Consider the following 21,646-nt stretch of genomic DNA (forward strand, 5'->3'; position numbering starts at 1 on the left):
CCAGAGTGAAAAGAGAAACACAAAAATGCTCCATGTCACGACAAACATGCGTAGATCCTTGAAAGAGAAATAGAGCACCGGCTGGCAAGGCTCTGTTTCTGATGGGTTGTTGTTCGGCTCATGAGTCAGGGTTAGGGCTGAGCGAATCTTCTTGAAAGAACCCTTGAACTCGGCACATCTCTGAAATTACCAGGCCACGGGGAATATCCAAACCAATGAAACTCGGAGTCTATATGGTCCTGTCCTTCTCCTTTCCTTTTCTCTCAAATTCTGCGGTCCTCTTGAGATGAGCATACCTTACCTACTGTCCCAACCGTTTAGCTTAGATCAGCCCTGTATAAGCCGTGCTGGGTAATGTGCGACGAATCCCAGCATGTCAAGACGATCAGGGCGCGTTCCCATCTCGCCCGGGGACAGAATCCATCCTAGGGCAAGGGCATTGGAGCCCTGACAGCTACACCCAAAGCTACTATTGTACCATGCGAAACATGGCCAGGAATATCTGCAGCTAGCTAGATCCTTCTTCCCACTCTATCCACAAACCAGGGCTGCCCAGGCCTACACACCGTATTACCGACTCAGTCGTTACACTCCTTGGTAGTGCATGTTACAGGCTGGGTTCTCCAGCGGCTCCGGCTATATCCAGGGAGCGGCGAGATGGACGATATTCATGCGTGGGGGTTTGGGCAGAGTGTTGGATACTGCATGTACCGGAGGATAGATGGTTTTTGAATAACTTGATGTCTACGAGCGAAGGGAAACTTTGTACTGGGGACGCTAGTTTATAAGCCACTTATATCATGTTAGTAATGGGGCATGGACATGAGTCGAGTTTGGAAAAGGACTTCGCGTCCAGGAGGTGGAAAGGCCGATGCGCACAGAATGTATGTGGCTAGCTTGAATGAATCTTCCGAGTTCCGAAGACTCATGTTCAGGTCCATGGACTAGTACAGCGGTATCTATATAGGCAACTCTAGGAAGCGATATCCCCAAGCGGCTGTAATACGGTTCCCCGGCCCTTCTCCTTCCAACCGCATTCACACTTCCGACCATGGCCCAAGCCCACGCGCATCGCAGTTTCGTCCACATCCCACCCAACAGGGCCCTTGCTGGTGGCGTTCAACGATGAAAATGAATTCGGACATCGCCCAGTATCGCAGGACTTGATGTTCACGCCATAGCCGCGGATCATACAGGCTTTCGCAATGTAATGTCAGGGCAGGACAGACCAGTGTGGCGTCGCAGGAACTGAGAAGGACTTGCGGAACGTTGAAATATATAGGGAGTGGAAGAATGTAGAGGATCTCAAACACAACCGCCCTACCATGTACGTACATCTATCTAGCTAGCCACAATAAACCGTATCTCATCACAGCAAAACAGTAATCCAAACCTCATTCCCCCACCCAGCTTCCAGTCCCAGCCCATGCCACGCCTCCTCAACATCAATGGCCAGGATCTTGCCGTCCTCTTTCCACACAGCCTTCCTAGGTATAGGTCTTCCGGACAAGAGTACCATGAAATGCTCATCGATATCCCACTCCTGTAGAGTCGAGAAGTAGATCCCCAGGACACCCAGAGCCTTGATCCCGATATCGACCCGTAATCGGCCGCTTTCTTCAACGTAGACATCTGAGTTAACAAGCCCTGCGATACCAGTGATTTTGCCGAGGAGGCCGAGGACTGCGACTGAGACTATGGTCTCTGTCTCTGATTCTGACTTAGTTTTGTCCTTGGTGTTTAAGGTAACGGCCTTGGTAGGGTACGCCGTAAGAACATCCCACCCCTTCTCCTGCAGCGTCACAGAAACAGCCGACGACGCTCGAAGCCCATCAGTAATTCTCCCTGTCCTATGTGCACGAACGATATAACCCGTCTCGCCCGCCTTCTCTGCGTAAATTCCGGGAAAGTCACCAACGGGTACGATAACCGACTTAGCCCCCCTCGCGACATTGAACAACCCCACAATCCCACTCCCAGTTCCCGCGCGGCCGTGGTATGTTCCAACACGGAGAATATGCCCCTCTTGGACATCGTGGTACATGTCGAGCGTGCGGCCGACGATGCTTGGGCGGAGAATTATAGTCGTGCCTTGAATAGTAGACGCAGTCATTTGCTTGATGAGTGCCATGTCGTGCTGGCCTGGTTTATCGGTAATGTAGATCGGCCCACCGGATACACAGCGAGCTGCGGCGTGGAAAGAAGCATAGTCACTTCCCTTTTCGGGCTTCGTTTGGAACATGTCCCAGTCAGGTAGGACGTTCAAGTACCGCGAAAGAAGGGCGTTGTGCGCGTTACAGAAGACATGCCATGCATGTGAGTCCTCGACGTCAGGGAAGAAGTCATTTGAGTTTCGGACCACGATGGTAGGTTTATTGGTAGGTAGCTGGGAATGGAAGATTGTCTGCGGAATCTGAGACATGCAGGATATGGCTTTGGGGCCGAAGTGGCGAAGTGATGAGATTGTCCAGGCGTCTTGGTAGGCGGTTGTGTATGCTTTCCGGTCGTTGGGGTCGGACAGGAGGTCAAGGAAGGATTGCGCATCTGTTTTGACGCCGCTTATTCCTGACCTAGTGAGGAAAGAGTAGAAGTCGTTACAGAAGCGTTGAATATCGGATGGGTCGATCGTTAGGATGGACGGTCGGACTGTGCTGCTGAGGGCCACTTCTCTGGTTTTGTAGGTTGCCGCTAGAGATCCCTGGGGTGAGATGCCGCCCCAGTAGCCGAGGAGTGCGTGCCATACAAGGATATATTCGATGTTTCGGTGCTTTTCTCGAATATTAGAGACTGTATTTGCGAGACCATTAGGGAACGCTTTGGGGTTTGCTTCGAACTGAGTCCAGCCGCGTTGCCATCCGTCCACCGCGCCTTCATTGTCAAGCGATTGCCAGTTGTCATCGATGATCAGGGCCTTGAGGTTAATACTGTTGTTTTGGAGGTCTTCGAGCGCGGAAAGAATCTTATCTTCGGTTAGGTCCTGGCCCAGGCCGTTCCAGGTACAGTACGTCAAGCCATCGTACCACTCCGACAGCCACTGAGCTTTGGCACCGTCGTTGATCGCGACATCGTACGGGCGAACCAGCTTCCTTGCCTCGTAAATCAGGGCGCTCATTGCAATCTCAAAATCATCAGCAGCCGCCGCCAGGACCTGGAATTGCGAAGGAGCAGGATTGTCATTCTGCGATTTGATCAACACTTCACCGTTTGAGCCAGACTTGAGGACCGTAAGGGTGTCACCTATTGTGACGCCGAGGAGTACCACATGCACGCCATCCTCCCTGAGGATCGAGCAAAGTAGCGCATCCTCTTTCAAGTCGAGCTTATCCCTCCCTTGTCTTGGTCCCAGCCATGGCGTCTCTATACGAGCCAGGGCGAAGAATCTCGATACCAACGAAGGCACTCCAAGCGGCAGAGTGACAATACCGAACTGCCCATCTTTAGCTGGATCCACTGAACCCGATAAACTCCATAGCGCGGCCCCTGGTGCCTCGCTCTTTCGGAGCTCAACTTCGATATCCGGGGATAGGTTGTCGAAATATTTCCCGAAGTCTGCAGCCGAAGATGATGTGAGTCCTGAAGACAGCTCATTTGTGATAACAACGAGCTCGCCGTCACCGAGGTGCTGTTCCTTGTTCGCCCAGAGCCACTCGGCGTTTGGGTTATCGCGATATCGAATGGTGAACCTAGCGATGCCGTGCGGTAGCCGAGATATCTCCCCTTCGAAGATGGACCGATAGGATGAAACTGAATCGCTGCTTAGGGATGGGAGGACCTTGGGAGGAGATCTCTGGAGCGGAAGAGACGCCCACTCGGAACCACCGATATCATGCCAGACCTGGACTTCGAACTCCGTTTCCAAGTCCGACTCAACAAGGACAGTGAATTGAATCTATCAAGGTCAGCAGTGAGGTCCGTCGGGAGGTACCTCGTGCGGGGTAACGTACCTTGTCGCTCTGGAGGCAGGTCGCCTTGCCCAGAGGAGGATGAGAAGTCACCTGCACTGCCATACTTGCTGGAGGTATCTCAGACATCCGACTTTTGGGCTATTTCAGACGGCAGGGGACCAGGGGTTATCTCTTTCAAGGCACAGGTAGCGATCGCCATTGCCAGCGACAGTGATAAGAGATGCGGGGGCGATTGCCGACGCGGGGCAGGAGAGCTGCATCTCATTAGGCACCTGACCTCACACCGTCCACCGACCTGTCAATGCTCTAAAGCCTCGGCTGGGAAAAGAACAGCAAATCATGATACTTGATGTCCCAACATCCAAGATGCAGTCCGGAGAATATCAGTGATCTTGTACCCTGCGAGGATGATTGATGACGATGCCTGAGGACGGCAATACAGCCAACCGCTGCCTACTGTAGGTAACCAGTTACTACGGCGCTTAACAAGCCACCCCCAATCTCCTTCGTGATTTCCTCGATCTTTAGCAAACAACCTACTCACAATGCCTTCTCCGTCGTTCCCCTCACCACCTCCCTCTCCCCCAGCCATTACCACCAGAACAAACGCCCCAAAGACTCCGAGCCCACCGCAGCTCCAAGCCACTGGCCCACCGGGGTGTTTCCTCGTTAGTCTCCTCATCTACAACGGACACCCCTTCAAAGATCACTGGGCATATTTCGTTGGATCCCAGAAGAATTCGAGTCTCGGTGTAAAGGTCCACGCCACGGGAAGCGTAAGCACTGGTTTCGTTTTCGAGATCAAGCGCCGCCACGATGTGCGGACATCAGAAGACATTCCAACTAAAATCGTGCCACTGGCTTGGGTGAACGGAATGTACTTTGATGAAGGACGGATGCTTGCGTGGGGCGATCTTGGTCCCAAGGGCCAAAGAGAGGAGATCATTGATCATGAACCTTGCTGTGAGTTCGAGAGGGCGCTACATAAGGTTGAGGTTCCTGGGAAGTCGCTTGTTAGTGTCGATGTATGCCGAACCCTTGCTCCTGAACGAGACCCAGTTTTCCGATGACATTGACTAGTTTGCGGTTTCCAGATGGCTACAAGTGAGGACGCCTCAAGGAGAAAGGTCGTGCAACGAGACTGTCAAACGTGGATCGTCAAGTCCTCAGAGCATCTTGTCCGGACAGGGATATTCAATAGCGACGTAGCAGTGTACCTAACTGCCATCCAGCAATGATTTTTGTTACCCAGTATCCCACAAGGTAGCCCAAGTCTCTGTCGTGCATGGGAATGGGTCTTTTTACGCCCAAAAGCCTCTTTGACTGCCCATACATAATGAGAGGAATGGCCCTTCAATGAAAGAGAAGTTGGTTTAGAGAATCGGTGGAAGATTGCTCTCTCGCTTAGCCTCATTGCAAGGGGACGGACGCGTCAAAATATATGAAGTTTCCACCCCTGGGAGATGTATCGAGGGATTATGGCAGGCGAGGTGAGGGAGGAGGCCGCAGCAAGGGAAGACCTGTGCTTGGTTTAGTCCGACGGGCGACTTGCAGCAGATGGATGGGGGATAATAAAGATGCAGAGAAGGCCCTACAAATTCAGTACCGGTTGCATCTCGCGATGGTGAGATGTGCGCCATGATATGCAAAGACGGCAGCGGAGCAGGTGGTGCTACCATCATGCAGTCCCGGAACGTCTGTCCGTACCCTGCTCGGTGGCCAGTTCGGATACTGTGTAGGGTTAACAATGAGCCCATCGCTAGGAGGAAAGATCCGATCCAACTATTCCTCCTCGGTAGGGCTACCTCTCGCACATCTCAAAAGTCGTGAATTTGACTCCCGCTCATTCTCGCCTCGTCCTGTCCTCTTCCAAAATTCTCCCACCGACACCCCTACCGCATAAATCACTAATATGTCGGACACCGACAGCGACACTTCGTCATTCACCGAACTCGCCGGCAACGACATTGTCGACCTGGAGGTCGGCGAGCGGCGTTTCGCCACCACCCGCAATACGCTGGGGAAGGAGAGCACGTTCTTCGCAGCCCTCCTCGCAGACCCGGACAACCTACGCCCGGACGGCCGTTACTTCGTCGACGCGGATGGCAATCTCTTCGAGCATATTATCCAGTTCCTGCGCCGAGGTACATACCCCCTGCTTTACGACCAGTGGAACGGACACGACCATGCCATGTACCATGCCCTCCTACAGGAGTCGAGATTCTTCGGAATCGCCAAGTTGACTCGGTGGTTGGAAGAGAAGAAATACGTCGATGCGGTGCAAGTTGTCCACACGGCATACTATAGCCGCACCACCGCAAAAGAGCGTGTTAGTACGCTGCGTTCGGATATCAACGTGCAGTACTTCGTGCAGTCGGTCAATTCGTATGTTTGCCCTCGGGGAATACTGCAGCACCGTGAGCGGGGAGACTGTGGGCATAAATGTCGGCAGAAGGCAACCTGGGATGGGAATGCGCATGGCTCAACGGGGTTCGATGTGGTGGAGGTTCAGAGGCAGGTTTCTCTTGACTCTACCTTGTGTGATTCCAATGCGTAGGGGGCGCAGCGCGGTGTCCCAGTGAATTCGAGGGGGGCGGAGTTTACCGGCCACAGTTGGAGAGAGGGAGTGCCGTCGCCCACCAGCACGTTGGAACATTTCTAAGGCGATAGCGGTTTGATACTTCCGTGCTAGGTAACGAGTCTGAAATATGATGTGTCCGGTTCTATCCCTCGTATGGATTGTAGGTTGTTGGCGGCAGCTGACTCTTTCCGGCTGTACGTCACGGAGATTTGTGGGTCGAGTACCGTGTGTCCAAGAAAGCGATCAGAGCGATTATCAGGGCCCCTAAAACGACCCATCAGCATTCCAACGCAGAGCTCAAGAGCGAGCATACTTACCAGTCGTCACAACATAACTTCCTACAGTAAACCCCGTTTGGACGCTGGTCTGTACATCTGCCTGATATCTGGTAACGGCAACAATTGGCCAAAAGACAGAGAGGAGGAAACTTGTGACAATGGGGAGCAGAACAACTAGGGACGCGGAGCCGGAATCAAAGGAGCTAACGAAGTTCAAAGCCATTGTCTGTTGCCCCATAACAATCACGACACCGTCGTTCTTCAGCCTGCTCAGGACGTCGTCGCCCTCTTTTAGCGAAGGGTTTCTGAAGTAATAGGTGTATTGCGTGCTGGTTCTGTATCGGCCTAACATCAAAAGATACCGGTGTTCCCCGACTGCATTGTTGCCTTCTAGCTTCGATGAAGTCAGTACTTTGACCGGTATCAGAGATTGATTAATTACTAACCTTGACAACCTCGATGTTCTGCAAAGACTTGAGACTTAAAAGTTCCATGAGTCCTCTGCGAGCCTTGCGAAGATAGAAGAACGCTGATATCGTCTCCAGCAACTGCTTGTCGTTTCCGTCCCAACGGCATGGCACTTCGGTTCGATCGCCGTTGTTGGTGAAGATATAAAGTGAGCATTCCTGACCCGTTGGAGGTAGGTCTTGTTGGTCGGCGGCGAACTTTTGTCTCCATGCCTCGGTATAGTCGTCATGGAAAGTCAGGTGGTTTCCCCAGAAAAAATAAATCAACCAAAAAAATCTGGCGACGAAATTGCTTGGACTCCTCAGGAGATTGACATAGTGGATCTAGGTTGAAGGTACGTCAATGGAAACGGGTCTTCGATGGTCATCCTATTGTGTACTTACGGCCAATCTGCCAGAAAAACTGACGGCGGACCCGGGTATTTGTATGATTGCCTGCGCAAGGGCCGGCGAAATGGGCAGAAGCCTACTCAGCAGCGTCAGGTTAAGCTGAAATATCCAGATGTTGAGCTGGATGATGGGGCGCGACACCAAGACGCCAAGCTGAGTTCCGGCAAGAAAACAAGTCAGAAGCTTCCAAGAGCCAGCTGTAGCGATGGGACTGATGGGAACTGGATGTCCAAGTCGCGCCCTCACTGCTTCGAGTTCATTGTGAGCAAAGGGCATCGTGTGGTGAAAAAAGGGGCCATGCCTTCCGCGAGGAGACCGGTGTCAGCAACGTCTTTATATAGGGAGGCAATGACCACAAGGCTGAGGGTTACTCCCAGCTGGATGGCCTGCATGCTCAGCCCCCGCCATATTCTCAATCTAATGACAAACATTGTCGGCTGCGAGAACGGCCGGGATTATGTGGCTTACCATGCCTATAATGACCGGGGAGAGAACGAAACGAGCAGGGAGATACCCTGTCAATTGCGGGCTATTCTCGGTCAGGCTAGTGAGCTGGCAGCTTGACCATGTCGCTCTCATATTGACTATAATAATCTCTTCACTCGCCGAACACAGCTATTGACGAAAGGCTTGAGGTCCTGAGCGTTGTATTGGGCTCAGTTGACACAAGATTCAACCCGGCTGTAATTGTTTGGAGCGCTAGCACTACAGGCCTTTGTAATCACCGGGTTGCTTGAGTGAGGAACCTAACGCTTTGGCGAATGGCCACGCTCGAGACCAAGCTATAAATATAAAATGAGGTTCGTCGGAAAGAGTGAGAGAACGGTACCACCAATTAGATTCGAGAAAGTACGAGTCCTGAAAGGGAAGTGGTGTGACATGGCAGTGTTTAAACAGCCCTCTTGGACTATTAGTATTTTCCTATCTCGCACTCGACGACATAAAACGCAGTGTTGACCATGTCGGAGAACCTAGAGGAGCCATTGGCACCTATTCGCGGGATAAAATTCGACAAAAGCACGGTCAAGCGCATTCGGTTCGACACTGGACATGGCCACGAGGAAATGTAGGAGGCGGTTAAGACAAGAACGGATGATCCAGCAGCTGTCGAGCTGTCTTGCGCTCCTCCGGCATCCATTTCAACATCGACCTAATGAATGCCAAAAGTAACTCCTTATCCTCACCAACAAGCCGCTGCTCGAGACGCTCAAGTGAAACGGGAGTCACAGGGGCTTCCTCGTGAGCGATCCAGCTACCTGAAACCATGTCAACCTCGGAGTCATTGAGAAAGGTATCTATTGGAAAGCGGCACCAACCGCTTGTGTCAAAGCACTGCTCCATCGTCTCACTGCGCCGCACAAAGTCGCTCGGCGGAGGCCCAATTAATGCTACCATGAGCGCCAGGTGCTTGAACGGATCATGGCCACCTTTGGAGGCAAATATATCTCCAAACAGATGCTGCCCTTCGAACAGATCCCAAATCTAATTGGTCATCAGCGAGAAAGGAAAGAACGCAGGACGCCGGTGGCTAAAAATAGACTCACAAGGCCTGCTAAATTCCAGATATCAATAGCACTTCCCCAAGGCATCTCAAAAATGACCTGCGGCGCCCGGTATATGTGTGGTTGGACGAACGGCCCGGACTCGTGCGTTCTGCCAACCCTCGCCTCACCAAAATTGCATAAGACTGTGAGCCCATATTTCGCTGGCCTGCGTAATCTCCGACTGCAATGAATAATACGAGATTGGGGTCAACCAACTTTCGAGGACTCGGCCTCTCGGATTCCGCCGTCGCAAAATTCGCCAGCATGGAGCTATCCTCTAGGCTGAGCATTAAAATGTCCGTCTTCAGATCTAGTAGCTATCAGCTAGCTCTTCAAGTCCACTGCAATGTTGAAACGACAGCGCGGAGATTTCTACCAGTATGAATAACACCAGCCTCAGCATGGAGGAAATCAAGCGTTAGTAGAAGTCGCTTGACAGTCATTTTCAGTAGAGGTAGATCAAACGGCCGGGGATTCATTCCCACCATCTCGAGAAGTGTCATATGCATCGGCTGCATCACGAGGCACCGATGCGTGCTGCCGGGACCCTGGAGGTCGAACGAGTCATACAACTCGCGAATAAACGACCTACCTGGATGTGAAGAGTCTATGCTTGTCATGTGTTCATATACTTTCAATTCGCGATCCGTCGCATTGAGGTGGTCTGGTAGAGAGGTCGACACCTTTAGAACTGTGTAATTTTTGGCACTTAGATCATGATTTGTTACAGCGCCTTTAGGATCGATTGAATCAGGGTCGCGCACTGGAGGTCCCGGCAAAGCCAACTGGTTGAATAGGCCACGTACCCTAGCTTTCCCGCAACTTGGTAACTCGCATGAAACACGTCGCCAATTCTTACCGGGTAGTAATGCGCTGCTTGATAATATGACGGGTTTCTTCCTCGATCGAGGTTTCCTTAGGGATAACACGCGCAACGGTGGAGTGTGGTCTGAAAGATAGTCGCGTTCGGTAGATAATGCTCACATAGGAACGCATCACTGACGCCATTTGGACTTACTTGTCCCTTAGGTCAAAGTGAGGGAGAGTTGAGTTGCAAAGTATCGGGAACGCGAGGCTTATTGCAGGGCGAGAATAACCCCAGATTTTGACTTAGTCTCCGTTGGGGAGTCTTTGCAATGTTGACATATAGTCTGCAAGAAGTTGAAAGTCTCATGATGAGGAAAGATTCCAAACAGGCAGGTGTGCCTGCTCCAATGTTTACGCGCTATTCCAAATCAGGCTAGATGCTCGCAGCTGGGCCATCTTTCGACTCTCGAGCTCGTCATCTTCTCCCTTTATCACCTCCTTAATCAACAAGTCAATTGTAGATGCAGAGCTACCGGGAAGCTTACTAGCTATCCACGACTGGCGAGCTACTTTGGTTCTCGCGGTTTTCTCCGCTTCGATATGCCCCCTGACCGAGGGCGCGCGTCGAAAGCCTGCGCTTCATGCAGAAAGCAGAAGACCAGATGCTACGAGTCTAGCCGGCCTCGGGGTCCATGTCTGCGATGTGAAAGGCTCAACCAAAGGTGCTCATTTATTCAGGACACGGTCGAGGAAACACCTGCATCAGCGGAGACCAGCATTGACGCTCGGTACGTTGCCAGCCGCTTACGCTAGATCCTGATCTGACAGTCCTCAGGCTGGAGCGACTCGAAAAGATCGTGACTCGTCTCCTCGACCGACTTGGAGAGGACACTTCCGAGGTAGGAGGTTCTCCTCAACAACCTGACTCTCACAACCATCCAGCACCGGCTACGGCAAATGCCGGAGACTTGACAACAAAGATTGACTCGTTCGCCGCACCCGTGATAGTCATTCGTGATCTAGCAGCCGATACGGGTATTGGACCCCCAACTACTTCACAAACGGCTTCAATAGAGGATCTTGTGCCGTCGGATATAGCTTTGGAATTGATTACAATGTACGTTTTTCCTAGCAAGAAGGGGGGGTATATGGATGACCATCATAGATTTCTCGAACATTATGGTCGATGGGTCCTGTTTGACCCAGACGAGAATCCGAGCATACTCCTCGAGCGAGTAAGCAAGTCACCTTTGCTCTTATGCGCTTGCTGCTTGATCGCCGTCCGCCATACCTCGCAGGATATCGCTGCGAACCTCGCTCTGAAGCTCTACGAAAATGCGCGCTCACTCGTGCAGAGCGCCCTTCTAGCATCGCCGCAATCTATTGAGTTCTTTCAAGCAGTCCTCATTCTCTGCATGTGGTCCACCACAGTTGGACAGGTGCCCCTCAGCATTGACAGTTGGCTGTTGAGTGGATTCGCACTCCAGCATTGCCACTCAAGTCCTCTCTTTTCCGATATCATAGACCCTGCAGCCACACCGGAATTTGATAAGCTCACGTCCCAGCGCTGGTTTCTGTGGAACCATATCTGCCTTGTGCATCTCCATTACTGCGTCGGAACTAGCCGAAGATCCATGCTCCAGGATTGGCATATAGGACGATGTCGTTCCATCATTACTTCTGACCGCGCCACAAATTACGAGCTGAGGATGGTTGCAGAGGTTCATCTGTACGACAGGGTTTATAAGTTGTTGGCGGAACGCGTGGACATTCCACAATCATTGGCGAGCCTCCAGGCCTGGCAGAATGACTGGCAGTTTGTCCTAGGTAAGGAAGTTGCCGCTTCTTAGTAGCAGATCCTGATTTGTACAGAACAACCAAGAGCCCAGTTCCTTATGATGGGGTTGCATTTCTCACATCTACTGCTATACGATCGATCTCTCAAGTCCAAATCTGCCCGGGCGCAAGGATCAATCGTTGCGGACATGGTCACAAATGCCACGGCTATTATTCGGTTGGCTATGGAGACCGTGGATGAGCAGACTAAGCATTTGACCGATCACATCTACCATATGATCACGTTCTCTGCTATAGTCATATGTCGCCTTATCGATTCTGAACAGCAAACTACAATCGCGAATGTTATGGAGCTAGATGAGCTGATATCCAGCTTGGTACAATGGCTCCATAGTGTTGGACTTCCTTGCCACGCTGCACACACTTTTGGAACAATCATATCCCAAGTTCAGCATAAGTCGCGACCAGAGGTGGCTTCAATACCCGCAGTCGGTGAAACAAACGACATTCTGAATGAAGATTTTACAAGGTACTATTTCCCCGAGTTCCTGGGCGTAGAAGCGACGCCAAATGGAGGTTGGGATCTATCAAACTTCGCCTTCTTTCCCCAGGACTATTCGTTGCCCGATGGTATAAATTGAACTCCTCATCAATAAGTCTTGGCACCTGGATGCGCAACTACCAGTAAGCGTCACAAAACGACCCCGCGACATGGACACTGGGAGTAGGCATTTCCTCCAAATCAACGACCAGTATAACATTTCTCTATCCAACGAAACACAGGAAATGCAATCCCCGAAAACGCAAATGTCAATTCGTGGCCAATGTTTGCTCCCGAGCCCCCAATCAGCGAAGCAATGGGCCCGACATACCATGCTACCTTCATGCCTAGAGCAGCTCCTACAAACCCGAAACCAAACGCAGCGATTGCGGCCCATCCGAACGGCAGGTATAGCGGATCATCCCAGGCATCGAGGTCATAACCCTTCCACCCGCGTCGAAAGAGAACATGCTCTTCCACAACCAGGGTGATGTGAATGACGGTCCAATAGCCGATCACGCTCAACAGAGTCGACAGGGTGTCGTCGAAATATTCAGCCGCGCAGCAACCGATTATAATAGCTGCTACGAAACCGAACGTCACAAGGACAATGCGTGGTATACGCACTGCCCATGGGCCAAAGTTCTGGGCATGCAACGCGAACGAATAGTTGTTGGGAATATTATTCTGGCAGTGTTAGCTTATCCACGAGCTTGCATGATATACCTACTGGTATTGCGCTTAGTGCCGCAAGGACCATGAGGAACTTGCCGAATCCTCCTGCTGGCGCCAAGGCCATTTTCAACAAGCCACCAATGCCAAACTCGCCATACGCCTGTGCCCAGTCGAGATTGTTGATCGTCCCAGAGTACAATGCTGCGCCCAGAGTCTGGACCAGAACGGTGGGCACAAAGATGCCAACATACGTCGCGCTGAAGATCTTCCATCGAGGAGTCTCAACGGGCATTCGGACATTGTAATCAGCCGCACAGTTGATCCAGGACACGGCAAAGGAGAAGATGCTTGCCATGAACGTGAGGACAGAAGCTGCCCTGTTAGCCCCTCGGGTCGGGTTATTGTCGACTCCTGTGAGGTGGGAAGCGCCTGTCCCTGCGGCGACGCACCAAACAATCAACGGTGGAATCCACGCAAAGACGTCTAGGCGATGAATCCAGCTTATTCCGAGGGCGCAGATTATCCAGACCACTGTGCCGATAATCATCACTCCGGCCCAGGTCGGACAACGGCCATCTGAAAGGGCGTTGAGTACAACTGCGCCAGAAATCGAGTTTATTGCGTTCCATCCGGTCGTCGCTACCATAGAAAACACAACAACTAAGAGATTTCCCCAATATCCGAATGAGTAGCGACTGTATGCGTTAGCGGTGAATACCAGGCTACCGTGTATAGGCAACATACGAGAAAGTCGTCATCCGTAAACCAGTCAACCCGAACGCTGCGGTCCAAGCTGGCAGCAGATTACTGACCACATTGATGGTCAAGATAACAGCGAAGCTATCCCAGAAGGGGAGACCAAGGGCGCCACCCAACGAGCCAACGTTCAAAGTGGCGACAGCCATGTTTGCGCTCAGCCTGTATAGTTTAGCATTAGACCATGGTCGCATTCATCGATAACGTACCAAAAGGTACAGGCATTCCAAAATTTGGTTGTATTGTGCTGGCGCTCTTCATCGGTGACCCGCTCAATGCCTTTCAATTCGACCTTAAGCTTTGACTGGATCCACGAGGCCTGCCCATGGTCTGATTCAAATGCGGAGACCCCATCTGGGGCTGCCTTGTCAACGGATCTTCTCTGGCCTTGGTCCATCTTCAAGACTTGATGTTTGAGGATGATTATTCTCAATTGGCATCCGGGACACCATGATATATCTATACTCCTATCTATTTATTTGCTTCTTTCACCCTGGACTACTTACACTATCATGTCGTTTGTCGCGATAACAATTGCGTGCTTATCTCGCCGCGGCATACCGCGGCATGCCGGTCCTAGGGCAAGCCATTCAGATGGTGATCACCCACGCCGAGAGATAAATTGAGGGAACCCTGCAATGAACACCAACCATTTCTCGTCGTATCTCATTAAGTCCAGATTGCGCGATAACGATGGAACAGCACACCTTCCGTCGCCGTGGTCTAGGGCTCCGCGGTGTTGATTCCGACCGCGTCTCTCCGGGCTATGTCCTCTACGCGCCTCTAACCTCCAACATCGCATATCTCCTCTCAACAACCGGCGAAGAAGTCCACCGCTGGACTCTACCTACTCGAGCCGGCCGTCATGCTCGCATTCTACCTAATGGAAATCTCGCCTATAACGGCGTGCACCCAGACCCGCCAAACCTTTTCCCCATGTGGAAAAAGTACTGCGGCGGCGTGATGATGCAAGTTAGCCCTGATGGCGAAGTTGTACGAAAATACTCCGATCCCCATGCGCACCACGACCAAAACCATCTTGATGACGGTACGATCCTCTATACGACTCTCGAACCCCTTACCGCAGATGAAGCCTCTCGCGTCCGCGGCGGAATCCCCGGGAGCGAGAGCCCGGAGGGCGTGATGTACGCCGACTGGATCAAGCTCGTTGAACCATGGTCTGAGAGCAATGAGTCATCGTCCGCCGACTTCGACGGCTCAGCATCAACCGAACCAGGGTCGAAAAGCGGCGGCGCGAAGCTCCTCTGGTCCTGGCGCGCAATCGACCACCTAGATCTAAGCCAATTTCCACAACACGAGTCTTACCCGCGCGAGCACTGGCCATTAATCAACAGCGTCTCCCTCGACAGAGACGGAAACATTATAGCCTCATCCCGAAACACCTCCTTTGTCTTCGTGATCAGCCGCGAAACCAAAAAGGTCATCTGGCATCTTACGGCCCCTACCGTGAACCAGCAGCACTGCGCACACGAGATTAACGAGAAAGGCGACATACTCGTCTTCGACAACGGTGTACTTCGACCTGGTCTGGCAGTTCCGTTCTCTCGCGCAATAATCGTCTCAAGGGAGTCGAAGCAGATAACCTGGGAATACAAAGACAACACAACAGGCGGGCTGGGCTTCTTCACGCCATTCATGGGCTCCGCGCAGTTATTGCAGGGTGGAAATGTTCTCATTGCTGAGGCGGCGACGGGGCGGATCTTTGAAGTGACGAGCGATGGGAAGATGGTCTGGGAGTTTGTGGTCCCACAGCTGAATGATTATAGTAAGGTTATGAGCGAACAGGAATTGCAGGAGATGGAGAAGATCGGATTCTCGTATCAGAGCAATGCTGTTTTTAGGGCGTATAAATATAGACCTGAGGAAGTTGGGTGGTTACGGGGATGAGGGAGCTGTTAGTTTACTGGGGTTGTTATATATTTCTGGTTATGGGCCTTCATATAGTTACGCGAACCTTGGTAGTTTTAAACCATCGGCACTAATATATCAATCATGATCAAACTAGATAGCATACATGGTAGAATGCAAAGTTCGGACATGGTCCATACCCCATAGACTCTATAGAGCAGCTTGAATGATCCGGCCAGTGTCTAGCACGATAGCATAGGTAGATGCCTAGTATAATACAGCCATGCTCCTAAATCTTTAGGCCAAGTTGGGACCTTGGTGAACACAGCAGCTATTGACGATTCTTGGCCATGGTCTATTCCAATATAGCATAAATTCTAGGATAACCTACCTAAATTACCCTCGAACTCATTGCAAACGAGAGTTGGAGGAGAACAGCATACCTAGGTAGGTCGAACATACCTACCATGGCCTCTGTAGTAAGATCGATAATACTTGCGACGAAATGCAATAGCACAGATTCTTGATGACTTCGGGCTATTTATCATTATGAGCTTCCCCTTGGTAGGTGAATCCAAGGTTTCATGGGTTACCTGTTTAGATGTCAACCAACTGCCTCCACCTCCCCTACAATCAATCTACCGAGAAAACTCGTAACTATTGTACATAGATCGATAGAATGGAAAATTCCTCGTCGAAGATGCGAGCTTCTGGCATTATTTCTGCTATAGCTGCCACAGGCGAAGGGTCATCATAGGTATCTTGGCAAAAGAGCCCTCTCGAGAAAGGAACAAGGGGGCTGGCGCTTCCAGGGTTTTCTTGCTACGAACATTGAACACCTCTGCACCTTCCAGTCTCCCCGTACCTCCACTCTCCCTCTCCCTCTCGCATCAATAGAGACAACTTGATAGGAATATCCCTTCTACCTCTTGATACTGTTCACCTGCCGGGATTCCTAACGCTGCCCTTGTCCCTCCTTCTAATATCCATTTACTCAAGAAAGAATTTCAAATGAGGTGGTTGACAGTCCTCTTTTCTCCCCGCTTCACAACACATCGCCACTGCGCCAGGGCAGGCCAGGAACACTGTGAGTATCTAAACGTCATTCGCCGGTATTTTCCCATGCTAAACCAAGAAAGTAGAACTGGCCATGGCCTAATCGGAATTAACACTGACAGACCTCGGGAACAACCGCGGATTCCAGGCACTGGCGTTTGCTTTCCCATTGACCGAGATGAGCACTAGATGTGGCCGTGGGCGTGGGAGTCACCAGAAACGGCGGCACCTGGAGCTCATCAAATATGGAAGAACAGATACCGCAAAGGCGCCAATTCGAAACTTAGGTACGGAGGTGGTGGAGAATACAAATGATACAGAGCAGTCTCAATCACCACCAATGCCAATGAGATCGGCCACGATCGATGATATGGACCAGTCAACTGAGTCTTGTTTGTTAAGAGGGGAAGCCATATCCTCTGCATAGTGCAGGCACAGGCAATCTTGCTGGCAGATTCTCTGCCAGACTCAGGAAACATCTACTACCGCAGGCTTCCCCCAGGAGCCCCTTTCGGCCCTCCCTCAAATCGCGACTAATCTGAATCTGTCAAAGCCCCAGCAGGTCAAGCTGAACTACTCCTTTCCATTGTACGGAAGCCCACATGATTGGGCAGTCACCTCAGAAGCTCCCGCGGTTTGCCCCAAATGTCAGAAGCCGAATGTTCTCCATCCCTCTCCCAAATACGGGGGTTGGGTATGTATCCCTTGTACGCACAAGGAAGGACATATTTTGCCAGCCTCCCAATGTCCCATCCAGGAAGTTGTGGCAGATGTGCTTGGTGCCAGATCAAATCTATCGAGTGCGAACTTCCACCTTGAAAAATCAACGGTATCTTACACTGCATAAGGTGTCTCGGCGATTATAAACGTTCGGGTCGTTTCCAAGAGCACAGAAGAGACTGTTTTGCAAGCGACCTAGTCAAAAAGTACTGCGAATGTACGAAGCGACGTGATCATCATCAGGAACGGAGCGTTTGTTGTGAAGAGCGTCGCAATCGAGGTCCAGCGTATGTGCCAAAAATGCTAGCAAAACTAGTCTATCACTACTAGATCGATGATGACGGTGAATCCATCGTGGGGTCCGATGGCGAAAGCGAGATAGTAATGAAATGGCACAATTCAACAAACAGTTCAAAAATCCCGCCGACGTGAAGACTCCCAGCGACAGTCCGTTCTATATGGAGATGAAGAAGCGGCCGACATGGTCCGCTGGGTTCGGGCCGAAAGCCAGCTGGAGCGCTATCCAAAAGGCCATAGGCCATGCCGCTACTGCGAGGGAAGGACAGGCCAAACGGGCCATGCCACCCGACGCTCTCTGTAGCGCGGTTGCTATAGCCACCGCTGTGAGATTTTAAGCCTAGGGGTATGACCCTGTGGCCGACAGGCTAGACCCTAGTTATGATGCAACAAGCGCGGGCATACAACGTGTTAGATAGTAGGGTAAGGGAGATACTGGCATACATGAAAGTCAACCATTACATTGGCAAGCATTAACATTCATATATTCTTGGATTACCATAGACTTCTAGACACAGCAACTAAAGAAACCCAACCCTCAGTCACCCACCTGAGCCCTGCTCGCTTTCCCGCCCCGTTTGTCTGTCTGTCTGTCTGTATTTGATTTAACAGTCAAGCAAAGTGTCTTCGTCGCTGAGCCCCGCCGTGCTGTAATGGCCAATGGAAAAAAAGAAGAAAAAAACAACACTCTTAGGGCTGGACGGGCGGATCAAGGCGTCCACTGATACCTTACCCACTACTAGTAACCTTAAGTCACTAGAAGACTACACTCCACTGGACCACGAGGGACACCATCAAGGCAAGGAATGCATGCGGAGACATAAGAGGAGAGGTCATCGTCCATGGTCCCATTGCCGGGGGCCTCAATCCACCTTTTCATCTTCTCCGCACGAGATATCCCAGCCCCCGCACCGTACCCATCTATCCCCTATCACCTGCGAATCTGGTAAACGTTTCCGAGGAGACAAAGGTACGAGGGCACTTTCCCGCGGGAAGGCAAGATGACGAGGACTGAACCATGGCCGTAGGGTGAGGGGGAGGGGACCTAGCCAGGGGGGGTATACTGTCTGCATTGGCTCAATTGGGAAACCGGCAGGGTCACTTGGTGAGGGGGGTAAAGGTGCATCGTAGCTCATGATAGGAAGGCTTGATTGCTATCAGGGCGTGGTACGTAGGCAGGGGCGTTGTTCTTATCTTTACCTCTGGTTGTTGCTGGGTACACCTTCTTGTATAGCTCGATAGGTACGGTTCCGAGCCGTGCCGAGCCGTCGGGTTCCCCTTCCGAGCAAAGGTACAGGCTCCGGGTCTACGGGTCTCTGAACTGGGGTACGATGGGATGTACTTAGTCTAGGTTGTCTGTTCCTAGGGGTAGTTGCCAAAGGCCGCAAGAGTGGTAGTCAAATGGAAAAGCTTTTTGGTATTCAATCATTGTATCCAGTACACTCATTCGTAGACGTCATCAAGTCTATCTAACTATCCAATCACGTAGAGTTAGAAATCTAGTTCCTCCTCAACTTTTTCCACAAAGAGGAGCCCGACATCTCCTGCCAGAAGCCTACCGGCGGCTCAACAAGGCTCAGCTCTTCTTCGTATCTGTCAATCTCCGGCGCCTCCCAAATGAGATCGGCCTCATGAGGCCTGACAAATCTAGTCCGTCCGATCAATTTCCAACCCAGAAAGAGGACTGGCGCAAGAAGGACCATGGTGTAGTTGGTGAAAAACTTGTCAACGCTCCACGGTGTGAAACTCTCGTATCCAAAGCAGCAGACCACAGTAAACATCCATGCGAGTCCGATGTACCCACAGTAAGGCTGAAACCATCCAGTGTAAGGGAGCTTGGAGCGGTCGAATCCTTGGGCGACAGTCGCGCGGTAAAAGAAGATGTAGGTGACAGTGATGACGACGTAGTTGATGATGCCTGCAGCTGTAATGATGTTTGTGAGCCACGTGAGAACAGTGGAGGAGCTGTCACCCATTTGTAAAAAGGACAAGAATGGGAAGATCATTACGACGCAGAAGCAGTAAATGGGGATGCCTTGCTTGGTGCACTTGCGGAGGATGCGTGGGGCTCGCCCTTCTAGGGCTAGGGAGTGGAGGATACGGGTCGCTGTGTAGGTGTACGTGTTTCCGGCGCTAAAAATCGAGGTAATCAAGAGAGCATTGACCACGTGCGGTAGGCCTTCGATGGACATGTTCTTCATCGCGATTACGTAGGGGGATGCTGAGGCTGTTCCGGAGCCTTCGCCGCTCCCGAGTTGAACGTCGCGCAGGGTTGGATCGGCGTAAGAGACAACGATACCGCAGCAGAGGGCAGATCCTATGAAGAACACGATAAAGCGAAAGTATACGGTGGCGAAGGCGGCTTTGATGTATTTGCGTGGGTGTTTTGCTTCGGCTGCGACCATGGAGATGTATTCTGGACCAACGCAGGCAAATCCAGCAGACCAGACGCAGGCGAGAAAGCCTTCGAAGCGGCCGAGATTGCCGGTAGAGAGGTATTCTGCGAAGGCACCGGGCTCGTTCCAATTCCTAAAGCCATACACATCGTGTTGTGGGTTTCCGCCGACCATTGTGACGAACGTAAATGCGAAGAGCATGAGAATAAGGATGACCTTTCCGCCCGAGAGCCAAAATTCGGATTCTCCATATGCCTTGACGGCTAAGATATTCAGAAGCCTGACAAGTCAGTTCACGGCAACTTCACCACATTGTGATCATGAACTTTATGAACGTACCCGTAGAGAATGACGCACGCGAGGCAGATAGACCAGACCGGAATGTCATCACGCCAATAGGTTAAGACAATGTTGATTGCCGTGATTTCGAAGGGGATCAGGAGTGCTTCATAGAGGAAGAAGTTCCAACCAGCCATGAAACCCCAAGCGTCGTCCACCCATTTGCCCGCAAGGCGGATAAAGCCTCCCTCGACCGGCTGGTATACGGACATCTCGGTAAGACAATTGTTGACCATGGCCAAGAAGCAGCAGTAGATGGTGTATGCAATGAAAAGTGACCCAGGACCCCCTTTGGCCAGGCCAGCACCGATAGATACGAAAACGGCCGTTCCGATTGAACCGCCAACCGCTTCCTGTCGTTAGTTTTTGATCGTGGTGTACGGAGTACTTGGGCGACATACCTATGAGCTGGATTTGGCGGTTTCCGAGCCGACGGTGGAGGCCAGAGCCTGTCGTGAGAACAGCGGAAGTCTGGACTTCGGCATCGTTCGAATTGCTTTTCTCAAGGTCTGATTTCGGACTCATCTTGACGGAGAGTTCGGAGGATGAAAGAAAAAAACAAGGAAAAGAAAGCTGCGGAGGGAAAGAGCGACGTCGAGGGACTGGGCGAGTTTAAAAGGCGACGCATTATAGGTTACATCTCTGGGCTTGAGATTTGTCCCGCTCTGAGGCTGGGCTGGGATAGGACAGTGAAAGAGCTGACCATAGATTCACTGCTCCGTCCTATCCCAGGACTGCTGTAAGTGGTGAGATTGGCAGGCGATGGGCCTGGGGACTTCCGCAATGGGGTTAAGCGGGGGACGGCGTGGGTTTAGCGGCCTTAGCCCGTTTGGCGGCACTGGGGCATTCCCCAGGAACAAATAGGAGTCGCCTATCTGCATGTGGCTTAGATCGCCTCGTGGATGTCAGCATTGGCATGGTGAATGCGGGAAAGCGTCGTCTGCTCGAGTTTTCCTGCGCTAAAGGCGTAGGCTGCTGCATTGTTATCCAGGATCAGCGCTCATTTCATTCGTAGGGAGCGCACCAAGGAACAACGATTCGGTAAAAGTTACAAGCAAGATCTTTGCAGTCCCATAATACTGGATAGATATGCCCTTTTCGTGATTCTTATCAATTAGGCCATGTCCCTAACTTTAACCGTACTAGAATTGCGAGTCTTATCGCTGTTATCTCGGTTTCTATTGCAAAAGTCGAGCATCTTATCGTTCCTTTCAATCTCCCCTATCTG

At 51.5% G+C, this 21,646-nt stretch overlaps 9 protein-coding genes across 9 annotated transcripts; 4 read left to right on the forward strand and 5 right to left on the reverse strand.

Moving 5' to 3' along the window:
• Positions 1–1,280: 1,280 nt before the first annotated feature.
• Positions 1,281–4,240, reverse strand: BDW74DRAFT_4568 (putative raffinose synthase protein Sip1). The gene is made up of 2 exons (XM_073732851.1): positions 3,945–4,240; positions 1,281–3,889 (listed from the first exon to the last, which is right to left on the reverse strand). The coding sequence occupies exons 1-2, from the start codon at positions 4,029–4,031 to the stop codon at positions 1,370–1,372; spliced, it is 2,607 nt and encodes an 868-aa protein (XP_073589714.1). The 5' UTR covers positions 4,032–4,240; the 3' UTR covers positions 1,281–1,369.
• Positions 4,241–4,353: 113 nt separating this feature from the next.
• On the forward strand, positions 4,354–5,480 carry BDW74DRAFT_4586 (uncharacterized protein). Its single transcript, XM_073732855.1, has 2 exons — positions 4,354–4,930; positions 5,000–5,480. The coding sequence occupies exons 1-2, from the start codon at positions 4,451–4,453 to the stop codon at positions 5,141–5,143; spliced, it is 624 nt and encodes a 207-aa protein (XP_073589715.1). The 5' UTR covers positions 4,354–4,450; the 3' UTR covers positions 5,144–5,480.
• BDW74DRAFT_4587 (BTB/POZ domain-containing protein) lies at positions 5,481–6,551 on the forward strand. Its single transcript, XM_073732856.1, has one exon. It carries the CDS (start codon positions 5,818–5,820, stop codon positions 6,460–6,462), a length of 645 nt encoding a protein of 214 aa, XP_073589716.1. The 5' UTR covers positions 5,481–5,817; the 3' UTR covers positions 6,463–6,551.
• A 16-nt stretch (positions 6,552–6,567) lies between these two features.
• BDW74DRAFT_4635 (uncharacterized protein) lies at positions 6,568–7,987 on the reverse strand. The gene is made up of 4 exons (XM_073732864.1): positions 7,616–7,987; positions 7,211–7,555; positions 6,804–7,158; positions 6,568–6,750 (listed from the first exon to the last, which is right to left on the reverse strand). The coding sequence occupies exons 1-4, from the start codon at positions 7,895–7,897 to the stop codon at positions 6,686–6,688; spliced, it is 1,047 nt and encodes a 348-aa protein (XP_073589717.1). The 5' UTR covers positions 7,898–7,987; the 3' UTR covers positions 6,568–6,685.
• Positions 7,988–8,698: 711 nt separating this feature from the next.
• BDW74DRAFT_164678 (putative protein kinase) lies at positions 8,699–10,173 on the reverse strand (the record flags this gene model as incomplete). Its single annotated transcript, XM_073726296.1, has 7 exons — positions 8,699–8,877; positions 8,938–9,103; positions 9,166–9,346; positions 9,382–9,467; positions 9,525–9,873; positions 9,930–10,065; positions 10,095–10,173. The coding sequence occupies 7 exons, from the start codon at positions 10,171–10,173 to the stop codon at positions 8,699–8,701; spliced, it is 1,176 nt and encodes a 391-aa protein (XP_073589718.1).
• Positions 10,174–10,572: 399 nt separating this feature from the next.
• Positions 10,573–12,410, forward strand: BDW74DRAFT_172449 (Zn(II)2Cys6 transcription factor; the record flags this gene model as incomplete). The annotated part of the gene is made up of 4 exons (XM_073727535.1): positions 10,573–10,760; positions 10,808–11,089; positions 11,138–11,799; positions 11,845–12,410. 4 exons carry the CDS (start codon positions 10,573–10,575, stop codon positions 12,408–12,410), a joined length of 1,698 nt encoding a protein of 565 aa, XP_073589719.1.
• Positions 12,411–12,501: 91 nt separating this feature from the next.
• BDW74DRAFT_184562 (purine-cytosine permease family protein) lies at positions 12,502–14,138 on the reverse strand (the record flags this gene model as incomplete). The annotated part of the gene is made up of 4 exons (XM_073730848.1): positions 12,502–12,997; positions 13,041–13,680; positions 13,730–13,903; positions 13,951–14,138. 4 exons carry the CDS (start codon positions 14,136–14,138, stop codon positions 12,512–12,514), a joined length of 1,488 nt encoding a protein of 495 aa, XP_073589720.1. The 3' UTR covers positions 12,502–12,511.
• BDW74DRAFT_4660 (uncharacterized protein) lies at positions 14,105–15,806 on the forward strand. Its single transcript, XM_073732875.1, has one exon. It carries the CDS (start codon positions 14,435–14,437, stop codon positions 15,647–15,649), a length of 1,215 nt encoding a protein of 404 aa, XP_073589721.1. The 5' UTR covers positions 14,105–14,434; the 3' UTR covers positions 15,650–15,806.
• Positions 15,807–19,182: 3,376 nt separating this feature from the next.
• BDW74DRAFT_172452 (uncharacterized protein) lies at positions 19,183–20,943 on the reverse strand (the record flags this gene model as incomplete). The annotated part of the gene is made up of 3 exons (XM_073727536.1): positions 19,183–20,359; positions 20,419–20,767; positions 20,820–20,943. The coding sequence occupies 3 exons, from the start codon at positions 20,941–20,943 to the stop codon at positions 19,183–19,185; spliced, it is 1,650 nt and encodes a 549-aa protein (XP_073589722.1).
• Positions 20,944–21,646: the final 703 nt, after the last annotated feature.

The sequence above is a fragment of the Aspergillus multicolor genome (genome assembly GCF_047715735.1).
Source record: "Aspergillus multicolor strain CBS 133.54 unplaced genomic scaffold BDW74scaffold_1, whole genome shotgun sequence".
Lineage (NCBI taxonomy): Eukaryota > Fungi > Ascomycota > Eurotiomycetes > Eurotiales > Aspergillaceae > Aspergillus > Aspergillus multicolor.

Excerpts from the sequence above, each read along its gene's own strand:
- BDW74DRAFT_4586 (XM_073732855.1), top strand. The coding sequence starts at position 4,451 with ATGCCTTCTCCGTCGTTCCCCTCACCACCTCCCTCTCCCCCAGCCATT. Across the intron at positions 4,931-4,999 it reads AGTCGCTTGTTAGTGTCGAT|ATGGCTACAAGTGAGGACGC; the intron begins GTATGCCGAACC and ends TGCGGTTTCCAG.
- BDW74DRAFT_4635 (XM_073732864.1), bottom strand. The coding sequence starts at position 7,897 with ATGCCCTTTGCTCACAATGAACTCGAAGCAGTGAGGGCGCGACTTGGA. Across the intron at positions 7,159-7,210 it reads AGAACATCGAGGTTGTCAAG|CTAGAAGGCAACAATGCAGT; the intron begins GTTAGTAATTAA and ends ACTTCATCGAAG. Across the intron at positions 6,751-6,803 it reads AAGTTATGTTGTGACGACTG|GGGCCCTGATAATCGCTCTG; the intron begins GTAAGTATGCTC and ends GGGTCGTTTTAG.
- BDW74DRAFT_4568 (XM_073732851.1), bottom strand. The coding sequence starts at position 4,031 with ATGTCTGAGATACCTCCAGCAAGTATGGCAGTGCAGGTGACTTCTCAT. Across the intron at positions 3,890-3,944 it reads CCTGCCTCCAGAGCGACAAG|ATTCAATTCACTGTCCTTGT; the intron begins GTACGTTACCCC and ends TGACCTTGATAG.
- BDW74DRAFT_4660 (XM_073732875.1), top strand. The coding sequence starts at position 14,435 with ATGGAACAGCACACCTTCCGTCGCCGTGGTCTAGGGCTCCGCGGTGTT.
- BDW74DRAFT_4587 (XM_073732856.1), top strand. The coding sequence starts at position 5,818 with ATGTCGGACACCGACAGCGACACTTCGTCATTCACCGAACTCGCCGGC.